At 33.5% G+C, this 23,158-nt stretch overlaps 1 protein-coding gene across 1 annotated transcript in view; it reads right to left on the reverse strand.

Annotated features, from left to right (window-relative positions):
* Positions 1-23,158, reverse strand: part of MIPOL1 (mirror-image polydactyly 1) — a 251,632-nt gene that overhangs the window by 21,911 nt on the left and 206,563 nt on the right. Inside the window, exon 11 of the mRNA XM_049766979.1 lies at positions 19,778-20,008. Coding sequence (XP_049622936.1) covers positions 19,778-20,008 — 231 coding nt within the window. The remainder of the gene's footprint in view (positions 1-19,777; positions 20,009-23,158) is intronic.

Consider the following 23,158-nt stretch of genomic DNA (forward strand, 5'->3'; position numbering starts at 1 on the left):
ACACTCCTGACAGTGCTTAGGGACTAATATGTAATGCGAACGACTGAACTAGGGTTGCTTTCATGCAAGGTAAGTCACCTTAATCTCTAATATTTCTCCAGACCAGTAGGCTAAAATATTTCAAGGGGGTATACAAAATCCCCCATGGGTGAAAAACTATTGAACTTGGTGGTGGGAAATGTGCACTGGTGAAGGTTGTTATACATGGTATGACTAACTCAATCACAAACAACTTTATCTGTGGAAAAAGAAAGTAAAAAAAAAAACTATTATGAACAAACTTGGTGTTTTAATAAAGAAAAAAGTTCTAAGAAGTTATTAATAAAACATGTTTAGCAACTTAAAGGAATTTTTCCATACAAGGTAAATATTTTAATGTAATATGAAAAATACAAAACATCATAATAAAACATTAACAATTAAATAGTATTGGTACTTAGTTTAATACTGATAAAGTGTCTAAGACAAAGTTTTTTTTATATTGTAGTTTCTTTAAAAGATGAATTCTGATAAAAGGCTGTGGTTCAATTCTGCTATCATTTACATAAAGACAGAGTATTTGAGTAAGAAAATATTCTTTCTTTTTTTTTTTTTTTTTGGTTTTGGGCCACACCCTGACGCTCAGGGGTTACTCCTGGCTATGTGCTCAGAAATAGTTGCTCGGATTGGGGGACCAGATAGGACACCAGGGGATCAACCTGAGGTCCGTCCTAGGTTAGTATGTGCAAGGCAAATACCCTACCACTTACACCACCACTCTGGCTCATGGGGGGTGGATTTGGAGAAAGAGAATTTTCTAAAGTAAATTTCTATAATAAAACCCTATATATTGTTTGCAGGCACCTTACATCATAAATCCACAAATCTAAGCCCTTTCTTATTTTTAAGTTCTAAACTCCATGATATATGCTAACCAAGTGTCCCTAAACAAAACAGATTGATTCTAGTGCCAAAGCATCTTCCTTTAACATACTCAATGACAGTGATAGTTATTTTTTTTTCTTTTGCTTTTGGGTCACACCTTGCAGCGCTCAGGGGTTATTCCTGGGTCTACACTCTGAAATCGCTCCTGGCAGGCTCGGAGGACCATATGGAATGCCGGGATTCGAACCACTGTCCTTCTGCATGCAAGGCAAACGCCTTACCTCCATGCTATCTCTCAGGCCCCGGTAATTATTTCTTAAATTTATTACACTAAAGTTTATACAGTAGTGATTTCATTTTAAATTAAAAATGTAGTTTAGATATGTTTATAAAACTATTGGCATTTATGGTCTTGATGTACAGTTACCTTATCACAACAAACTGCCCTGAGTTTATTGCTCATTACTGACAACACAGTAATCTAAGCTAGAGGTATAATAGGCTTTGCAATTAATTTTTGACAAGGAATTTGTGTGTATGAAGTAAAATTTTTTTATTTGCTGGGTGCACTTTTTTCTTTTTACTTCCATTTTTTCCCATCTCTTTCTTTTTTGGTAGTTGTTACCAATTTTTTTCTCCCTTTTTTCTTATCCTTTTTATATTCAATGACAGTGGAATGGATGCTCAATCTACAACAAGCTGTAAAGTGGAGACCAGTTGCACTAGCATTCTGGGGGGTAACGGAGGGAGATATGGGATTCATGCTGGGAACAGGGGTGGTGGAGGGAGGACAGCACTGGTGGTGGAAATGCCCTCATTCATTGTCACTATGTACCATAAATGGTGCAGTGAAAGATTTGTCATGCACTTTGGTCACAATAAAAATAAAAAAAAAGCCTCTTCAACTATTGGTGCTGGGAAAAATGAATAAACTAATAAAAAAAAGAAAGAAGAGAAAGTGCATCTGTGACACACCATACACAAAAGTAGTTTGAAGTGGATTAAAGACCTCAAGATTACACCAGAATCTATAAACTTATTAATGAAATATAGAAAGAAATTTCTGGGACCTGAACCTCATAGGCATCTTCAATTATTTGATCCTGCTGGCAAAATCTAGAATAAGTGGGTCTATAGAAAATTGAAGTATTTTTGCATAGCAAATGAAACTCAGGCAAAGAATAACACCCTTACTAAATGCTAGAAGATATTTGCCCCGAATATATTAGATAGAAAAATAATCTTGAAAGTCTAAAAGGCTGGGCCAGGGAGATAGCATGGAGGTAGGGAGTTTGCCTTGCATACAGAAGGACTGTGGTTTGAATCCTGGCATCCATATGGTCCCCCATCCCCCGAGCTTGCCAGCAATGATTTCTGAGTGTAGAACTAGGATTAATCCCTGAGCACTGCTGGGTGTGAACCAAACACCAAAAACAAAACAAAAACAAAAAGACACTCATAAAACTCAGCAACAAAATAAACCAATGTTCCCATAAAGAAATTCTAAAAGGAGATAAATAGACATGCCAGGAAAAGGACATAAGATGGCCAATAAGCATATGATAAAAAAATAATCATCAGGGAAATACAAATGAAAACAACAGTGTATTATCTCACACTAGCAAGACTAGCATATACCCAAAACAAACCAACTAAAAAACAAAAACCAACCTAGAAACTACCAGTACTGGTGGGGATGTAGATTCCTGGAATCACTGATAGTGAGAAAGTTGTCTGGTACATTCTTATGTAAAACAGTATGAAAATTTCCCAAAATATCTAAGACTAGCAGACACTTGTAAAAAGATGTGTTAAAACATTGTATACCTGAAATGCAATCACAAATATTATTATAACTTTGTATTTCATGGTGATTTAATTAAAAAACACACTAAGACTAGGACTTCCATAGATCGCAGAAATTCTACTTCTTGAAACGCCCAAAATACAAAAACTTTAACAAGAACTGATATATACACACCTATGTTGATTGCAGCATTCAGTATAAGGTGGTAATTTTAAAAAATGTAGTCACTGTAAAATTACAAAGTTATTAGTGTTTGGGCTTCAGGAATATAATGTTTCAACACCAATTTCTTAAACAGTGTTCACTTTCTGCTACCAAAATATAAAGATATTATTTTTCCTTTTTTTGTTTTTAATTTTTGTTTGTTTGTTTTTGAGCCACACCCAGTGACACTCAGGGGTTACTCCTGGCTATGCGCTCAGAAATCTCTCCTGGCTTGGTGGCCGATATGCGACGCCAGGGGAGATAGAACTAGGGGGAGATCCTAGGTCAGCCGCATGCAAGGCAAACACCCTACCACTGCGCCACCGCTTGGACCCCACTTTTTCTTTTTAATTAAACTTCTGCATTGTGGTTTATAGTATTTTTTATTTGGTTTTTTGTTTTGGGGCCACACCCAATGATGCTCAGGGGTTACTCCTGGCTATGCTCTCAGAAATCGTTCCTGGCTTGGGGGAACCATATAGGACGCTGGGGATCAAACCTATAGTTTTGTTACTGTTAGGGTTTTGCACACAACACCCTTCAGTATCACTTTTTCCTCCTTGTTGAACACTTCATTCCATTATAGGACATTTCCCTGTCCTATTCCCAATTCCCTCAAATGGCATGTTTCTTATTGAATGCCAATTCTCATGTTCTTATTTTCATTGTCCTTGGCTATTTGTTATTCTACAAGGTGTGAGTTTTTTCAATTATTTCTTTCTGCCTTCCACTCTGCCATTCTTCTGTACAAAAGGTTTCCTTTTCACCCTCCATACTGAGTGCTGTATAAATTTATAAGGTAAAAATTAAATATTCTGGGCCTGAGAGATAGCATGGAGGTAGAGCATTTGCCTTGCATGCATAAGGACGGTGGTTTGAATCCTGGCATTCCATATGGTCCCCCGAGCCTGCCAGGAGCGATTTCTAAGCAGAGAGCCAGGAGTAGCCCCTGAGCACTGCCAGGTGTGACCCCCCCCAAAGAAAAAAAACAAAAAATATATTAAATATTTTAGGGGTGGGGAGAAAAAAAATTAAATATCCTATAATAAAATACAGCTATTTGTTTTGTGGGCCACACCCAGCAGTGTTCAGTACTCCTGCCTTTGAGCTCAAAAGCACTCCTGACAGGGGGAAGAGAGACTATCTGGATGCTAGGGAATGGAATATGAGTTGACTGTGTATAAGGCAAATGGGCCACACCAAGCAGTGTTTTGTACTCCTGCCTTTGAGCTCAAAAGCACTCCTGACAGGGGGAAGAGAGACTATCTGGATGGTAGGGAATGGAATATGGGTTGACTGTGTATAAGGCAAGTGCCATACCTGCTGTACTTTTGCTCCAGCCCCTCAATAAAGCTACTTACATAAAGCATAAATGAGCCCAATTGGTCAATGGGAAGCATTTTAAGCTGGCTCATTAGCCTTCAACTAACTTGCAAAGACTAAACTTGCCATCAGTCTTTCTCCCTCATTCCTCTTTGTTACAATGCCTGTCGGTATATTCTTGGCTTTGATGCTTGCTGGGGGGCCATACTATAAATGTGTTGTTTTGCATACTCTCGGGTGTGGTATTCCAGTGACTACACACATCTATTTTGTTAATTGGGGCCACAAATGATAGTGTCAATGGAATTGCCTGTGAGGCAGGCAAACTATCACCTATCTGTTTCCAGACCCTCTCAGCTGATCACTGAGTACTTTCTGCATAAAAAGGTACTCTAGACTAAGTGTATTATCTCATCCAGACCTTGGAGTTTAGGAGCCCTTTAATAAGAAATGTATACAGAAGCCAAAATCAAGGTTTTAGGTATGTCCACTGCTATTATGTCTTTTTGTTTAATGGATAAAAAAATTCAACCATGAATTTATTTTAATAAATAGTTTTTCAATATTTATTTAATATTAGTTTATTTTTCTTTATTTTATAGAGAAAACTTTGACTCAGTATTATTTACTTATTGGTTCAATTCAAGATATATGTAAAATAGCTTCAAAATGTTAATAACTAATAAATACTACATTAAAGCATTGTAACTCTATTAACTTATTTGTTAAAATGAGCAAGGCTTGAGGTGCTTGTATTTCTTTTTGTTCTTTTTTTTTTTTTTTTTTTGGATTTTGGGCCACACCTGGTGACCCTTGGGATTACTCTTGGGTAATTACTCTTGGTAATACCCTTGGGTTATTCGCTCAGAAATCACTCCTGGGTTGTTGGACCATGTGGAAATTCTGGGATTGAACCAAGGTCTGTCCTGGGTCACCCGCGTGCAAGGCAAATGCCCTACCATTGTGCCACCCTCTGGCCTCTCTTTGTTCTTAAAATAAATGACACACTAAAGGTATATTTGGTAAAAATAAGAAAATACACTTAAATTATTTTCTTTACTAGTATTAACTACTAGGTTAGATATGGTTATTTCTACTTGTATTCACTTTGAGAGTTTGCTTTTTAATATTTTAAATTTATTGCATATTTAATATATACATAGTTCAAACTCAAATTTTTATGAAAAAGGCATAATAAGAGAACTTGCTTTGCTATCCCTAACCTTTATCTGTTTCCCATTTACTTTCTTAGGCAACATTTTTATTAGCTTCTGAGTTACCTTTTCTGTTCTTTCTACTGTTATTTTTCTTTTTTTTTATTTTTTATATATTTTACTTAAACACCTTGATTACATACATGATTGTGTTTGGGTTTCAGTCATGTAAAGAATACCACCCATCACCAGTGCAACATTCCCATCACCAATGACCCAAATCTCCCTCCTCCCCACCCGACCCCCGCCTGTACTCTAGACAGGCTTTCCATTTCCCTCATACATTCTCATTATTAGGACAGTTCAAAATGTAGTTATTTCTCTAACTAAACTCACCACTCTTTGTGGTGAGCTTCCTGAGGTGAGCTGTAACTTCCAGCTCTTTTCTCTTTTGTGTCTGAAAATTATTATTTCAAGAATGTCTTTCATTTTTCTTAAAACCCATAGATGAGTGAGACCATTCTGAGTTTTTCTCTCTCTGACTTATTTCACTCAGCATAATAGATTCCATGTACATCCATGTATAGGAAAATTTCATGACTTCATCTCTCCTGACAGCTGCAAATATTCCATTGTGTATATGTACAACTTATTTTCTCCTAGAATATTGGTGAATAGCTTCAGATCTAAACACAGCAATCACAAGCTTGTTTTTCATTCCCACATGGAGTGCAAAATTGTCCAGTTTCAACACTAAATTTGCTATTGGATTTTTGTTGGGCACCGACTTGGTTTCATACAACTATCTTTTTGTTCAGTATTAATTCCATATCCTTAAGCTTGTTTTCCTCATTTATGATGCTCGTTTTCAAAATAATCATTTGACATCCTGTGAGGTGTGTAATTCTTTTCCAAGATAGCCAAGATACTCAAAGGACATTTAATGAGTGTGAATTTTCTGGTGTCGGATGTGGTGAGACTTCTGGCTGAAAGCTTTCCCACACTCACTGCACTGATAGGGTTTCTTCCCGGTGTGTATTCTTAAATGTAGAGCAAGGGCTGAAAATTGAGAGAAAGCTTTCCCACACTCATTGCAACCATAAGGTTTCTCACCTGTGTGGCTTCTCACATGAACAGTGAGAGAGGAATTTCGCAAGAAGGCTTTCCCACACACATTGCATTCATAAGGCTTATCCCCCGAATGAATTCTCACATGTACAATAAGTGATGTTCATTGAGAAAAGGCTTTTCCACACTCATAGGGTTTCTCACCAGTGTGAATGTTCTGATGTTTTATGAGATACTTCTTCTGCCCAAAAGCTGTTCCACATTCATTACAGTTAAAGGGTTTCTCTCCAATATGAATCTTCTCATGCTCAGTAAGGTTGGACTTGCCACTGAAGGTTTTCCCACACTCCTTACAAACAAAGGGCTTCTCTCCTGTGTGAGTTCTCTGGTGTCTGATGAGGTTGGACTTCTGAATGAAGGCTTTCCCACAATCCTTACACTGAAATGGTTTCTCTCCGGTGTGAATTTTCTGAGGTGTGAGCAGGTTTTCCTTTTGGCTGAATGATTTTCCACACTGATTACATTCAAACAGCTTCTCTCCAGTATGTGTGTTCTGATGTTTGATAACATACTGCTTTTGGCTGAAGGCTTTCCCACATTCATTACATTCGAAAGGTTTCTCTCTGCTATGAAAATGCTCATGCTCGGTGTGATTTGATTTGTGATTGAAGAGTTTTCCACATATCTTACAGGCAAAGGGGCCACCCCCACTACTATTTCTCTGCTGACTGAGGTGTGACATCTGAATGGAAGTTTTCCCACATTCACCAGATTTCTCTATAGTAGAAATTTTTTGACAAATGAAGATTTACTTTCAGCTGAACGTATTTACGCATTTCTTATATTTGTAAAACTTCTCTGCATAGAAAGTCTCATTTCAAACGGAGAATGATGGGTATGTTACTCGAAAAAAAAAAAAAAAGACATGACAATCTAAAGTTTTCTCAAGTATAATTTTCAAATACCCAATGAAGTTTTATTACTTTCACTGGCTCTTTTCCAGTATAAATTTCCTTCTCAAGGAGATATGTCATCTAGTTAAAGGCTTTTCAACAGTCCATAAAAGAAAAGGGATTCTTTGCAACCTGACCTCCACATTTACTAAAAGCATAAGGTTCTTCTCCAGTCTGAATACTTTGGTCTTCAAATGGTGTTCAATTTGTTTTAACCTGAAAGTTCCTTCATGATTATGTGCTCTAAATTGTTTCAAACTTTTGGTTAAGCTGAAAGGTTTTGCTTTAACAGCTACAAAGTCTGAGATCTGAGGAAGTACTTTTCCGAATTCTTATATTCATTGACTTTGTTTCCTTAATCTGTATTTTACAGAAGATGGATGCAATTTGTCTTGTTGCCCCTCTATCTGCTGACCATCTTCTTGGGCTTCTGGACACACTTCCTTTCCACCTATCTCTCCCCCATCCAGAGTTGCTGTTTAAGTCAATAGAGGATCAATAGTCTTCTAAAACCTGCTATTTGGGTAAATGACTCGCAAAGGATGGTTTCCAGAGATGTGCAGGGTGGAGCCCTCCTATTCTCATGCCACGTGGACCCAGGGGCCGGACTGACCCCCGGACAAAGACCAAAATGGCCACTCGCGGCGGCGCGCATGCGCAGTGGGCTCTACTGTTATTTTTCAAACAAAAGGTAAGATCTTCTAAACCAGTGGTTCTTAAATAGTGGAGCGCACCCACCGGAGGGGCGTGAGGATCCATAAGGGGGGGGCGCGTTTGACCTCGGCAAACACTGTCACTGTCATAACAAGCTAAGCTGTGTCCTGCTTCCTACCCTGCTTCGAAAAGCTATACATTGCAAAACATGCTCATTGTAGCCATTAATCCAGATATCACGTGACTCTGATTAAAAATCAGCTCAAATTATTTTATATATTTTTGTTTTGCAGGTTAAAGTAATTTTAACAAAAATACTATTTACAGTCGCGTGCGGGGTGTGAAAAATGTTTTCTTCTTCTGAGGGGGGCAAAAAATAATCGAGAAGCACTGTTATAAAGTAATTGTTTTTAGTTAACAATCTGTTCTTAAAGTACTATCAAATTACAAAAATTGTCTTCACTTGTTTTTTATGGGTGCAGTTATGGTTATTATGTGCAATTATTTTCTTATTCGGGTTGCTTCTATTTGTTGTTAAAAAATAAACAACTACTGTAATTTTTACATTTTTCATATCTAGAGTTACATATTCAGGATAGATTCCTAAGAATTATTTTCCTTATTCAAAGTTAAATGCATATAAAACTTGGTTAGGTATTATCATGTTTTATTAAATTTTTATATTAAAATTTAAACAAAATTTTTAAAATGTTTTATAGTAGAAACAAAACTATATAAGCGCTATCTTCTGGATGAGGAAACAGAATAACCGCAATTCAATGAAATGTACACAGTCAAAGAATGATAGGAGGTCTATTAGTTTACTTGTATTTCTACTAGAATCTAACCTCTCTTAATTGTTAATTCCAAGATTTTAATATGCCTTTGTATCACTTACTAGATAAAAATATAAGGAATATTGGGGCTAGAGCTGACAGCACAGTAGCAGGGCGTTTGCCTTGCATGCAGCAGATCCAGGACGAACCTGGTTCGATCTGTGGTGTGCCATATGGTCCCACAGCTAGGAATGATTTCTGAGTGCATAGCCAGGACTAACCACTGGGTGTGGCCCCTCCCCCCAAATAAACAAACAATACATATAAGGAATATAGACTTGGCCATTATATTTAGTTTACAAATGAAAGAAATATAAAGCTCTCAAGTTATTTATGTTCATATCTTGATGTTTTGAATAATAAAACTTAATTTGAGGGTTTTCACCAAAATTTTTAAAATAAATTTGAAAATGTTGATAAAACCTAAAAAGATATTCTGAAAAAACATGCCATATTTTAATATAAAGTAAAAGTCCTACAAACATAAGCTGAATGAAGACTGTGAATTGTTTCTTTAATAAATAAGGAAAAATTAAACTTAAAAATTAAATGCAAAGTAGCAAAAATGCAATTTCAAGATTGCAGTCAAGTTCAAGATACTGTTTGTATTAAAGAATATCTTTTTATAATCTCTGAAAAGATAAAGAAAAATTTTCTATTTCCAGTATAAAATATTTTGTGCTTAATTACTAGTTTGGTTCATTCTTGAGGGTGGTAATATAACTGTCTCTTATCAAGTAAATATCAAGAAAATATTAATGGCAACATCAACAAACATGATAAATTGAGTTTTCAAATAGAAGCGACCGATGAACCCTGATTTTGATCATAAGGAAACTTTCTCAGAAAATACAATCTTTAAGTTTGTCATTTATTTTAAAGTTGAGAAATAACAGAAGACCTTAGACCCATATCAAAGGCACTCTTTTTGTCCTTTACTGAGACACTGACCTGTATGCTCATTTAAAAATGAACACCACATCTTTATGTTATTAAATCTTTGTTTTGAGTTATTAGTATTCACCAAAGTGCCATTTTATAAAACCTCCCACTGAATAGACAAGGCTGGAGGTGACCATCTGCAGCTTTCGAGCCTGAGTTTGAATTGATGAAAAGAGCTTTGTGTTTTCATTGCCAAGTTTGATTCTTCCAGTCATTAGGCATTCCTCTCAGATCGCATCAATGAAGCTGTACTCCCTTACACCCATGTGTTAAATTCTCTTCTCCTCATGGTTTCCTTTGCCAGCTCTACTCAAGAATGACTATTGGGTCTTAGCCACATTCTTCTCACAGCTGTGTTAAAAAAGAGCATCAGAAAGTCGCCCTAAAATCCATATGTGTATCTAGTCAGTTCTCTGTCTTAGGGTCACCTCACATTGTGGTGTGATTATACAGAGATTCATTCTTGTTCTTGAACTGTGCTACTCCCATCATTATGGGAAAGATTAGGCCCCCCAGCAAGTCATAGAGAATCTTTTGGAAGACTAAGTGAAATATATAAAGCTTAGGAGGAATATTTATTTTAAAAAGAAGATATATTTCAAGATGTTAAATACTTTTATCTTTAAAAATTTTGTAGCAAGTCATATAGTAACATAAAGACACACGGTTGCTTTTAATTGTGGAAAGAAAAAGTAAAATGACTATGATATGCAAGAAATTACTAATTTGAAAGGTAAAAATTTCATAATAATTACAAATTAGCAATTTACAAAAATTGCTTATTTTTCACTTTAGAATCTTTGTTACAACAGATGAACTAAATGCATAACTTTATTAATTTATACTTTTGTTTGAAACTTAAAAAGAAGTTTCTGTTGCATTATTAGAGAATATCTAACAACATAAGGAGATATACTTCTATAAAATATTAAAAGAAAGATGAGCTTATTCAATATTTTAGTAATATCTTTAAGATATACTCTTATTTTAGAATGATCTTTTTTCTCCTGTGTAAGTAATAAAGAATGAAGTTTATATATGGACAATGTTTATGATCTCATCAGAGAAAGTTACATTAAAATTAACAAAAGAGTCTCACTTTATATTCAGGAAGAGTCAAATGGACATATGTTCAAAGCCCTAACCTAGTGGGGAGAAATAATCAAACATAATCTTAGCATTCAAGTGATGTATTTTTGCATGCTCTTGAGTTCAATTTAGCTTTTGAAAATTACATACTGGGAATAAAGCCTATGCCTAGTAAGGAAGCATGAAACAGATGCAGATGCAATAAGATAAAGGCATATAAGAATGTAGATATTTTCTATAATAGATACATCACATACAACCTTTGTACATAAGAATAGACAGGGTAAAAGAGGAAGTTAGAAATTTATCAAGTATAATAAGGCAAGATTGAGCAACATTATGATTTATTTTCCCCTCTTCTATTATTGAAAGTATTTTGAAGTCTACTAATGCTTAGTGTTAAGTTACCTTTTCCTAACAAGTCGAAATAATTTTATATATTTTATTTCTTTCTAGTCTAACAACTTTTTTCAGGTAAGACAGATGAGGTTTTTAGGAACGATTTTCTCTGTCAAGAGTGGAACAGTAAGATCTGTAGTCAAGAATACTTGAGATCCTTTAGTTACACCAAGAAACTTAAAATATGTTATATTTCAGATATAAGTCATATAAACTTATGACTATAAGTTTCTGTCTGAGAATTACATTAGATGTGAAATGAATTTGTTATATATCTGCCAATGGGGCAGGTTAGGGTGTAGGAGAGAACCTGGGGCTATTGATGTAGGTAGGGATTGGTGTTGGAACATTTTATGCCTGAACCAACTATTATGAACAACTTTGTTAATCACAGTACTGTAACAAAAAAATTATAAAAAATAAACAGTTATATTATCCTTAAGGTATAAGAACAAATAAATTTTTTTAGATTATCAGGTTCTAGTTAAAACATATCTAGTTCACTGGAATACATCCTAACATTCCTCAAATAAAAGGAATGCTACTCATTATTATAACAGTGGATTAAAGAAAAATAACAAATTTCCTTAGCTTTGTTAAGTTTCTAAACTTAAAATATATATATATATATATATATATATATATATATATATATATATATTTGGTTTTTCAGCCACACCCATTGACGCTCAGGGGTTACTCTTGGTTATGCACTTAGAAATCGCTCCTGATTACGGGGACCATAATAGGCACCGGGGGTTCAAACTGCGGTCCATCCTAGGCTATTGCGTGCAAGGCAGATGCCTTACCCCTTACACCACAGCTTGGGCCCCAGCTCTCATATTTTAACTCTGGTTCCTTTTGTCTCATTCCTTTATTCTGTGTTAACCTGAAACATGTCTAGCAGGCAGACATGTGCTAGATTACTAGATCAGCGCTAAATGAACTCTTGTAAGAAGTGGATCAAATGCAACTAGCTGTGTTCCATTTCAATTCTTACTTTAATATCTTTATGATTCATTCCTTAAAATGCATATAAACAGTAAACATGCAGGATAGTGCAGATTCTTAGGTTGAAAGTCTCCTTTTTATTAATTAGCCTGGATTTTTCATTTCTATGTAATTTGAATTTCTCAAATTCTGTATTAGGTTCTAACAGTCATAATCATATACTAACCTTTTTCTAGTAGAAGCTGACATAAAACTCATTATTCTGTCAAAATGAGACATTTACTAATTATCAAGGTGTAAGCTCAAATTCTTTAACTTTTCCTTCCTTCCTTCCTTCCTTCCTTCCTTCCTTCCTTCCTTCCTTCCTTCCTTCCTTCCTTCCTTCCTTCCCTCCCTCCCTCCCTCCCTCCCTCCCTCCCTCCCTCCCTCCCTCCCTCCCTTCCTTCCTTCCACACCCGGCGTCGGCGCTCAGGGGTTACTCCTGGCTCTACGATCAGAAATCACTCCTGGAAGGCTCAGGGGACCATATGGAATGCCAGGATTCGAACCACTGTCCTTCTGCATGCAAGGCATGTTATCTCTCTGGCCCCTCTTTAACTTTTCTAAAGAAGCAGATATAATTAGGCATCCAAAAAACATGGCATTCTCTGTACTAATTAAAGTACCTTAAAATTATGCTATGTAATTAACAGATTTATGTAGTTAACCTCAAATGTTTTTAATTCATTGTATATAACTATGTATCACTATCTATTATATTAACATACAAATTAAAATTTTGATAGGATAATAATTTTTGAATAGAGTATAAGACATGTACTTAATAAATTAGATATATATATTTAAATAACTATGAAGATGAGTTCTCATTTATAAATCTAAAATATTAATTATTAAAGAACATTATTAAGAATGAAAATTAAGCATGTTACAATGATTGCTTAGGAGTCAACTGTGTCCACTTTTCAAACAAAAATGATAGAAGAGATTTAGAAGATGTTTTCTGAAGCTATCACTAATAAGTGAACTATTCAATTTATCTGCTGAGATAGATTTCATATTTCATAGGTCTTTAAATCCTAAATATAGAAAGTGTTTGAAGAATAATTTCAAGAGAAGTTTACAATTTTATTACCAATAAATCAAAGTCAACTTTAAATATCAAGTATTATTTGTAACATAATGGATGAAATTTATAAACTTATTCTTTGATCAAATGAATAAGTATATATAAAGTATTCAGACATGTTTAATTGTGTTTTTTACTTTCTTAATAGTGTCTTTAACTTGTAGAGAAACGAAAAATTTATAGAAAAAATATAAGTAAAGGTAGCAAACAGAAGAATAATTTTAACAATAACAATACAATTATAACTATTCACTAATTACTTGCATATTATATTGCATACTGGCTTTCACAATAATTACATCAGATTCTGGTGCAAAAACACAACTAGAAAGTTTAGTAGAGTCCTTTAATGATTATTGTAGGTTTTTTCCCACCCAACATGAAGAGCAGGCTTATTTTATTTTTTTAAATCAAGTAACTGTGGAAATGCTCTATTCCCCTTCTCAGCATCCAGAGCCATCTAACTCTGTTTTATAATTCAACCTGCAAACAGATTAAGCAGCTGAGTTTGTGGAAACTATGTTTGCTCTACGCTAAGAACCCTTGTGTGACACTATGGCGCCTCCCTTGACACTTGGAAGTGAACTATGGACAGTTTTTACACATCAGCAGGGAAACCAGACTGAAAATTCACAATTTCTTTGTAATCTCAACTTCTTCATAGAAATCAGTATTTGGCCAACAGGCAGGAAAGAGTTTTTGTTATATTTACATGTTTCTGTTCTTTAATTTCCATCAATACCACTCAAAAGAAACAGGATGCTCTATATTTCAAAAGGAAATGATACGCGGATCTTTTGATTATGCAATAAACAGGTAGAAGAACTCATAAGTTTTAAGTAACTTTTAAAAGGAAAAATTCTTTGGAAAATATCAAGGTTGTAAGAAGTATATCTATTGATGGAAAGAAATGGAAACTAAGATATAAAGAACTATATAAGTTAAATCTCTCACGATGCATGTTTAATGAATATGTATATACTTTAATAAATGTAGTTTAAAATTATAATCAGTCCTTAGAAAAATTATTCAGGAAAGTTTTACATATACAAAGTTCTTGTGTTAAGTCTTTTGTTTGCTCTACTATTGTATTCAAATTAAATGTATTTGGTTTAAAAAAAAACCAGAAATATAAAATCTAAAATACAGTGTGTTCTCTACCCAAAAACATACATATTTTTAAAGAAAAGGACATAAGAAGAATAATATTTACTCCAAAGAGTCTATACTGGTAAAATTTTAAGCTTAATGGCACTGGAAGCAAGGAGCAATTTTTGGACAATGAAGCTGGCATTCATTACATTTTGCTTTGTGAATGATATCTGCCTGTAAATACAAACAGACTGATTGATGGTAACTGTGTACAATTTTGCTTTTCAGAAATAATCCTATGGATTAAAATGTCTATGAGATACTTTTAAATGAAAGAAAATAAAATATAAATGTAAAATCCTGCAACTCTTAGAAGTAGTTTAGAGCCTTTCTACTATAAAAGAAGACTTTGGATATTTAATTGTAATTAAGCTTTATAGAAATTGAAGGTGACAACAAAAATTAAAAGCCAATTAATAAGAAGAAAGAGATACCAATTATGAGGAATGAAGTGATATCAGGAGAGGAACCTGGCAGTACTAGTTACAAAGCTTATACTTTCCTTTGAAATTGGGAAGCTCTGCATATGCTTTGAAATTAAATTATTTCATCTAAAGACTAAAGAATATCAGAATTCATCTGAAATGTCTATAACCTGACCCACCTTTACTTTATTATGTCATTCTATTTTACCACTAAATAGTTCTACTCCATTTGTTCATGGGGTATGTTTAAATTGCATAGCAGTCATCTGTAGAATTATTTGGAGGATTTAGGAATGCAAAGCTGAATAAAACAGTGTTCACATCTTGGCAAAGCTTAGTGATAGGCAATTTTTCAGGGAGAGGAGAGGAAGCATATTAGAAATAATTATAAAACCTAGACGATTAAGATGGCAAAGAAAGAAATCATCTATGCACCACGAAAAAATAAAGAATGAGAAATAAAGACTCTTAAGTCTATATATAGGGATTTCATTTTTGATAGGAATTACATTGAAACTGTACTTTAGGGGAAATAAAAATTTGAACAAGTATTAAAATGGGACTGTATGTTCTAGGAAGAAATAACATACAAAGAGATAATGTATTGTGATAGGAGTTGTAATGTATTGTGATAGGAGTTGAGAGAGGATTCAGACAATGGAGTGATTGATAGACCTAATGGGTCATACTAAATTGCTTATGTTTTAAATTCTAATTGAAATGGGGCTGTGAAATTTTTTTTATGAGTACTGATAAATAGTGAAGTAATATGACCAGATTTACATCACAGAAAAAATCAAATGCTGCACTGAGGAAGACCTGAAAGAGCTAGAGGCAGATAAACTACTAGTTGTCTTATTTTATATATAGGTACAGAAATGGGATGATGAGGGCCCAAAAATACAATTAACACATCTAGAGAATAAAGGAAGAAATCAGGAGATAGGAAGTAAAAAGTTTGATGGCAAAGTAAATGAGAAAAGTAAGAAAGAATAATGGTAAAAAAGACTTGAAATTGGTCTCAATATAGAATTACAGAGGTTTTATTTTTTTTTTTCATTTGTTAAATCACCTTGGTAGAGTCAAATTATAGTTGACTTTCAGTCATAATATTTCAACACCTATCCCTTTACCAATGTTCATTTCCAACCACCAATTTCCCCAGTTATACTCCCAAGGGAGCTTCCTTTTCTTTTGTTGGGGTTTTGCATTTTTATTGATTTATTATAATAATTTTTATTGTGACCAAAGTGAATTGCTCCTGGACTGCTGGTGTAAATGCTCCCCTCTGTGTATAGCTTGTTGTAGACTGGGTTTCTTTTGTTGTTGACTTTGGGTTTGGTATTTAAGTATGATCATTTTTTATTTCCACTCAATGTCCATATGACTGTTTAGTCCTGAAGCTTCTTTTTAAAACAAAAATAGACAACATAAAGAAGAAAAGAATTTAACCTTATAGAAAGTTGAAGAAGCCTTTATAGGGAAAGGCAATTGAACTAGTCTTGCTAGTTTGAAGACTATGATAATAGCAGTAATTTATAAGTGGTTTATTTATAAAAGTAGAACAAAACTGTCATATTATATACTCTCTTTAGTTTATTACTCACATGAGCCCTATGCATGAAGTCAGTATTACTACTGGCAAGTTAAAACTGAGAAATTCATCATCCAATGAGCAAGAGACTTGCTTGAGACTTCAAGGGTAGTAAGTAGAAAAATGGGCTCAATTACAGGTTTGTCTGAAAATTAGCTTCTATACTCTATGCTACAATGAGTGTCCTACAGGTTAGTGTACAAAAGTTTGCAAACAGAAGGAAACACATTTAGTCTCAAAAGTCAAAGTCTCTTTAAGATTAAGATAATGTAGTCTGGATAAAATAAAAGGACTTTTCTCTAGTTTAAAACAAAGAAGAATTACATATCATAACTAATCTAATTTATACATTTGAAGTAGGAATGCTATTATATTATTATATATTACATATCATATATTTATTATCATATTGTATATACCAGCACTGTTTTAAATGATATGTCCACTTTTTGCAACGATGCATTATTAATGCAACTAGAGTCTGAGTTTTTTTTTTTGTTTTTTTGTTTTGTTTTTTTTTTTGGTTTTTGGGCCACACCCAGTGGTGCTCAGGGTTTACTCCTGGCTATCTGCTCAGAAATAGCTCCTGGCAGGCACAGGGGACCATATGGGACACTGGGATTTGAACCAACCACCTTGGGTCCTGGATTGGCTGCTTGCAAGGCAAACGCCACTGTGCTATCTCTCCGGGCCTGAGAGTCTGAGTTTTTAAATCACTATGCTATTAGCTGTATTAGAATCTGTACTTACTCTATTACCCTAAAGTTTTTGTTTTATTATCAATATGTGCTTAAATGGAGCCAATTATTTATTTATTTTTTTTTGGTTTATGAGTCACACCCGACAGCGCTCACGGGTTACTCCTGGCTCTATGCTCAGAAATCGCTGCTGGCAGACAAAAGGGACCACATCGGATGCCGGGATTTGAACCACTGACCTTCTGCATGCGAGGCAAACATCTTACCTCCATTCTATCTATCCAGCCCCCACATTTAATTCTTAGGAATTTAGTAATCATAGTAATTCTAAGTGATCTTGGTAATTCTTCATAATATTAGTAATTCTTAGTGATATTAAGAAGAAAATGGTCAGAAAAAGACCCATTCACATTGTTCGTAACAGAAATTAATAAGAAGTTATTAAATAAATTTGTTTTTGTAGGGAAAGGGGGTAAAAGTGAACATTTGTGTCTTAAGTTTAATATATTATGTGGAATACTTACATATTTCAAATGACCTTTAAAATATTTGATAAAAATTTTATTCAAATAATATGGAACAAACTAATAGTATCTAATAAAGTCATTTTTGTTGGGTTTCCTGAAAAGTTATCCTCTTAAACCCAGTAAAATGAATTGATGCTACACTACAAAGATGATATACTGCTCAACTGAGGGTAACTAAAGAGAAATACAGGGGAAAAAAGGAAAACCCAATAATGTTTTGTGAAAGTTTTGTTTTGTACTAGAATCTAAAAAAAGATTTAAAATTAAAATTAAAGTTTAATATTTAAACTCTTGCAAGGAAATAACTGTTGCATGTAAACCTGACTCATGGGTTGGTGACAGTTCATTAAAAAATTCCATCTCTTTGTAGGTAAATAAAAAACGAGCAATATATTCAGGGGCTGAACAGAGCGGTAAGGTAACTGCCTAAGGCAAACTGAGGTAGCGGTAAGGTAACTGCCTAGGGCAAACTGAGGTTCCATCCCCCGTGTCTCATATAGTCCCCTAAGCCAGGAGCAATTTCTGAGTGCATACTAGGAGTAACTTCTGAGCATCACTGGGTGTGGCCCCAAAAACAAATATATATATATATATACATATATAAATATATATTGAGTTTATTAAAGAGCAAAACTTGTTCAATTAAAATTAATTGAGATGATGTTATTTATAAATTTTGTTGTGTAAAATTTTAAAAATGGTAGTGGTAATTGATAAAATTAAAATAATAATAGAAAGGCTGATATTTTTAAAGATATTTAGGAGCTGTCTTAATCTCTCGAAAATATTATCTTAGGAGATTTTTATCATGTATAGAAATTACAGACTTATAGGTAAAGGAAACAGAAACTTGTTTTAATTCATAGAATTATAAGAAAATAAAGCTAAATCAGATTCTGACTGTAAAATGTTACTTATTTTCAATTTATAATATAATATACTCTATACAAATTAATGTTCTTTGTTATAGTACTATTGAGAATATTTGAAAAAAAGAACTACAACTGATTATAATCCAAATTTTTAACCTAAAAAATAATGCTTATTATAAATGCCAAAATTCAAGACACAATGGTAGTAAAGTTTGAAGTTTACAATTCCTAAGCTGCTTTAATATGAACTTGATTACATATTTATCTGACCTTAGATTGATAGTTCTGAATAAAATGCAGTGAGAATGAAAAATTTAATATTACTTAATACTGTGAAAAAGTATGAATGAAAAAGGAATATCTTAGAAAAACAGTAAATACATAATATGCTATTAATAAAAGAGGTCATCAATTAAATACACATTTTAGAACATTAAAATATTTAAAACATTAAAAAACATTTAAACATAAAACATTAAATTAGAAAATTCTGCTGAAATATTTACATCTCATTAATTAGTGATTTCTTTGATATTTCTTTCTTAAGATTTTATAAACTTCTAAAATTGGCTGATATGCAGCTTTATTTAAATTATAATAAAAAAGGAAAGATCATTGAAAATAAGTGTAATTATGCACTGTGAAAAGCTATACTGAAAACTTCAGAAAACAACACACAAAAATTAAATTTACTGTACTGGATTCTAAGTATCTAGCAGTAAGAACATCGTTGACCCTAATTCAAGCAGGATTGTTAATGAGCAGATAAATGAGTAAAATCAGTAACTCAGTGATTGCATTGTCCCCTTTTGAATAACTTTACATATAACCTATAATAGGACTTTAAGATTTCTTCCTTGAACTGATGGAGATTAATAATTCTATGAAAAAGATCTGTATGAAATAATACTCATGATTCCTAAGAAAATGGCTTTAGAACTCCAAATATGGATATATGATAAGTAATCAAAAAAGTTTTTATGACTCAATCTACTTTAGTTTTATTTTTCCCTTCCTCCTTCCTTCCCTCCCTAATCTACTTTAGTTTTAAACTATCAATAGCATGAATTATGTTATTTGATTGCTGAGAGAAAAGTATTTTACCTTTTGAAATAATGCAGGATTAGTTTACTTACTTCTGAACTTTCTCATTGGCTGCCCGAGAGGACTCGACAGCGTTCTGAAGCTCTGATTCCATGTTTGCTCGATCTGCCAGAGCTTGCTGCAATTGAGTGGCCAGTTCTTCATTTTGTTGTTGGGTGATACAAACAATGTTCTCTCTATTTTTTAAGGCTTTTTCATAGGTGCTAAGGGTATGGTTGAATTGATCCTTTAGATTTTCTTCTTGTGATAAAGATTTGTGTAAACTGAGAAAAATACAAAAATAAATAACATAAGCATATGTAGACTAACCAATAAACTTAAGATTTTTCCAATTAGAAACAGCCCTCCCTCCCTTCCTCCCTCCCTCCCTCCCGCCCTTCCTTCCTTCCTTCCTTCCTTCCTTCCTTCCTTCCTTCCTTCCTTCCTTCCTTCCTTCCTTCCTTCCTTCCTCTCTGTCTTTTTTTTTTCCGGTTTGTTTTGGACCACACCCATTGATGCTCAGGGGTTACTCTTGGCTATGCACTCAGAAATAGCTCCTGCTTGGGACGACCATATGGGACGCCGGGGGATCGAACCGCGAATTGCCTTGCCTTACCTCACCTCTAGCACCACCACTTGGGCCCCAGAAAAAGACATTTCTAAATAATCAATCAGTTAAAAAATAAATGACTAGAGAAAATAAAACATACCACAATATTATACTTGACAGTTATTTGAATCTATACTGAAAGCTATCCAGACAAATTAGTATTTATACAACCAAAGCATACAAAAAACACTGCAAAGATGTTAATTTAAGTATATCAATGTAAACATTAAATTTAAATTTATTTAAAGTGATTACTAGAAACCGAAAAATAAAGTATCTCTAGGTAAATAAGAGAATATTATAAGCTGTTTGCAAAGAAATAAAGTGAGAGAATGGGTATTAGTTTAGGAGACTCAGTGTCTATTTGGCTGACTACCTAATGAGAATGAATGAGGTTCCTACAAATACTGAACAGTCTCAACCACAGCATTTCCTATGTGTCATAGTTGATATTTAAATGAAGTTAAAATCACTAGTCAGATTACACAGAAATAATATGTATTCAGATATATTTTTGTTAATGAATCTTATGCCAATATCTCTATTCATTAAGTAATATAGAGTAATAGCATATAAATTAAAACTAAATGAATGCAGAAGAAAGTGCAGACAAATAGAATCTTAAAATGCTAAAGGTCAGATCTTTGATATATCATTACACCTACCACCTGAGGTTATTTTGAAATGGCACCAAGCACCTCACTCAATTAAATGAAGACATTTTGAAAATATAAATGTTTAATGAGGGAAATTTAAAATCTATAAGGACATGTTCTTTTTTATTAAATAAAATCATTTTAGTATATTCATACCAAAGAAATGTTGATGGGAGACTTGAAATAAAGCAACCTAATATGTAATACTTATTGACAATGTGAAGAAAGTAATATAATTCTTTTATTTTTATTATTATTAGATGGTTTTTGGCCTCACTTGGCTGTGCTCTTGTCTAACTCATGGCTCAAGGCTGAAGGATTACCCCTGAGATCATGGCTTGGAGACCATATAGGGTCGTGTGCAGGGCAAGGTTCCTACCAGATATACTCTATATGTAGCCTCAAGAAAGTAATATAATTCTTACAGCTGCAAAAAACTAGTTCAGGAATTTTTAGCATTGGTTGAATACCTAATTTGATACCTTAAAAATAACTTTTCAAATTAACTATAAATTTCTTCTATTTATAGACCTATCAGCCTCTGTGGTATGTTTACTCTAGAGGTATTACCAAAAAAAATATAAGATAGATGTGAAATATAGCATGTGTGCCCCCAAAACATACATTGATATATAATCAATAAAATAAAATATAAAAATCACACAACCAATATATGCTAAAATGGTTTTCAACTCATTATTATAATTAAAATTTTCAACAGAAGAAGAAATTTATACCAATACAAAATAGTGCTATGTATGATAAACCCACAGCTAACAATTTACTCAATGGTCAAAAATTGAAATCTCCCCTGCCCTTCCAATCTAGAACTAGAAAATAATGTTCATTTTACTAACATTAAAAATTTGTACTTATTTGAAGCAGTGATGTATAGTATAGTATAGTATAGTATAGTATAGTATAGTATAGTATAGTATAGTATAGTATAGTATAGTATAGTATAGTATAGTAATGTAAACAATGAACTGGAGAAAGAAATGAAAACAATTACATTTCTAAATATAAAAGAATAAACCTCACAAGGGAGGATAAAGGTCATTTTTGGCTTTTCTTTTTTTTTCTCTTCCTCTTCCTTTCTCTTTTTCTGGGGAGTGGGTGAGGAGGGCACACCCAACAGTGCTCAGGGTTTACTCAGGGAGCACTCAAGGTGGGACTTGAAGAATAATATATGATTCTGTGAACAAATATAGGTGTACTTATTTACTGAACAATCTAATTGGCCATGACTGGCATTTTTTACAGAGAAAGGATAATTCTAAATTTTGTGTAGAATTCAAATACATGCCCCTTGATTTATAACTATATTATGAAAAAGTTAAAACAAAATGTCACTGGAACAAAGTAGCTGTAATTATTTATATTACACATATGAGTGAAACTATTAATAAAGCTCTTTCACACACAGGTCAACAATATTGAACAGGGAGTCAAAAAGCAAATTCTTACATATAAAATAAAGGAGCGATGATGATCAACAGAGAAAGTAAAGCCTTTTTTATAAATGGTGCTGGAAAACAGGAGTCACATTACCCTCAGAAAATACATGGAAGAAAAAGGGTTGATAAATAATAAGTCTCAATCTCAGTGATACATTTGAAAAGTTTAACTCAAGTGAAACAAAAGTAAGACTAAGCAACTGTGACTTTATCAGTTTTTTTTTTATAAAAGGTCTGATACAATGTAAAAAACTATTGCAAATGCAATCTTGTAAAGTAAAAAAACATTTGCATATCAGACATCAAATATATGTGAATCTAAAAAATTCAATCATAAAATAAGCAAACACAACCAAAAAAATGGGCAAAAAGTATCTAGAAAGCACTTCTCCAAAGACATATGTGGCTCAGAGACACAAGAAGAAAGTTTCAATACATACCTATTAAGGAAATGCAATAAAAAACAGGAGATAACCCCTTACAACTGTGAGAATAAACTATATACTAAGATAGAAATAAGAAGTGAAGTTCTGGCTAGAAAGTGGGAAAAGGGAACTTTGGTATACAATTGGTGTGGAGAAAACAGAAACCTGGTATTCTGGTGATAAGAATGATGCACATTTATGGAAGATGGGAATGGGGACAGAGGAAGGGAATACTAGATGATCTAGCAATACCATTCCAAAAAGATAATTAAAATAATATGAAACA

Source organism: Suncus etruscus, chromosome 2 (assembly GCF_024139225.1).
Source record: "Suncus etruscus isolate mSunEtr1 chromosome 2, mSunEtr1.pri.cur, whole genome shotgun sequence".
Lineage (NCBI taxonomy): Eukaryota > Metazoa > Chordata > Mammalia > Eulipotyphla > Soricidae > Suncus > Suncus etruscus.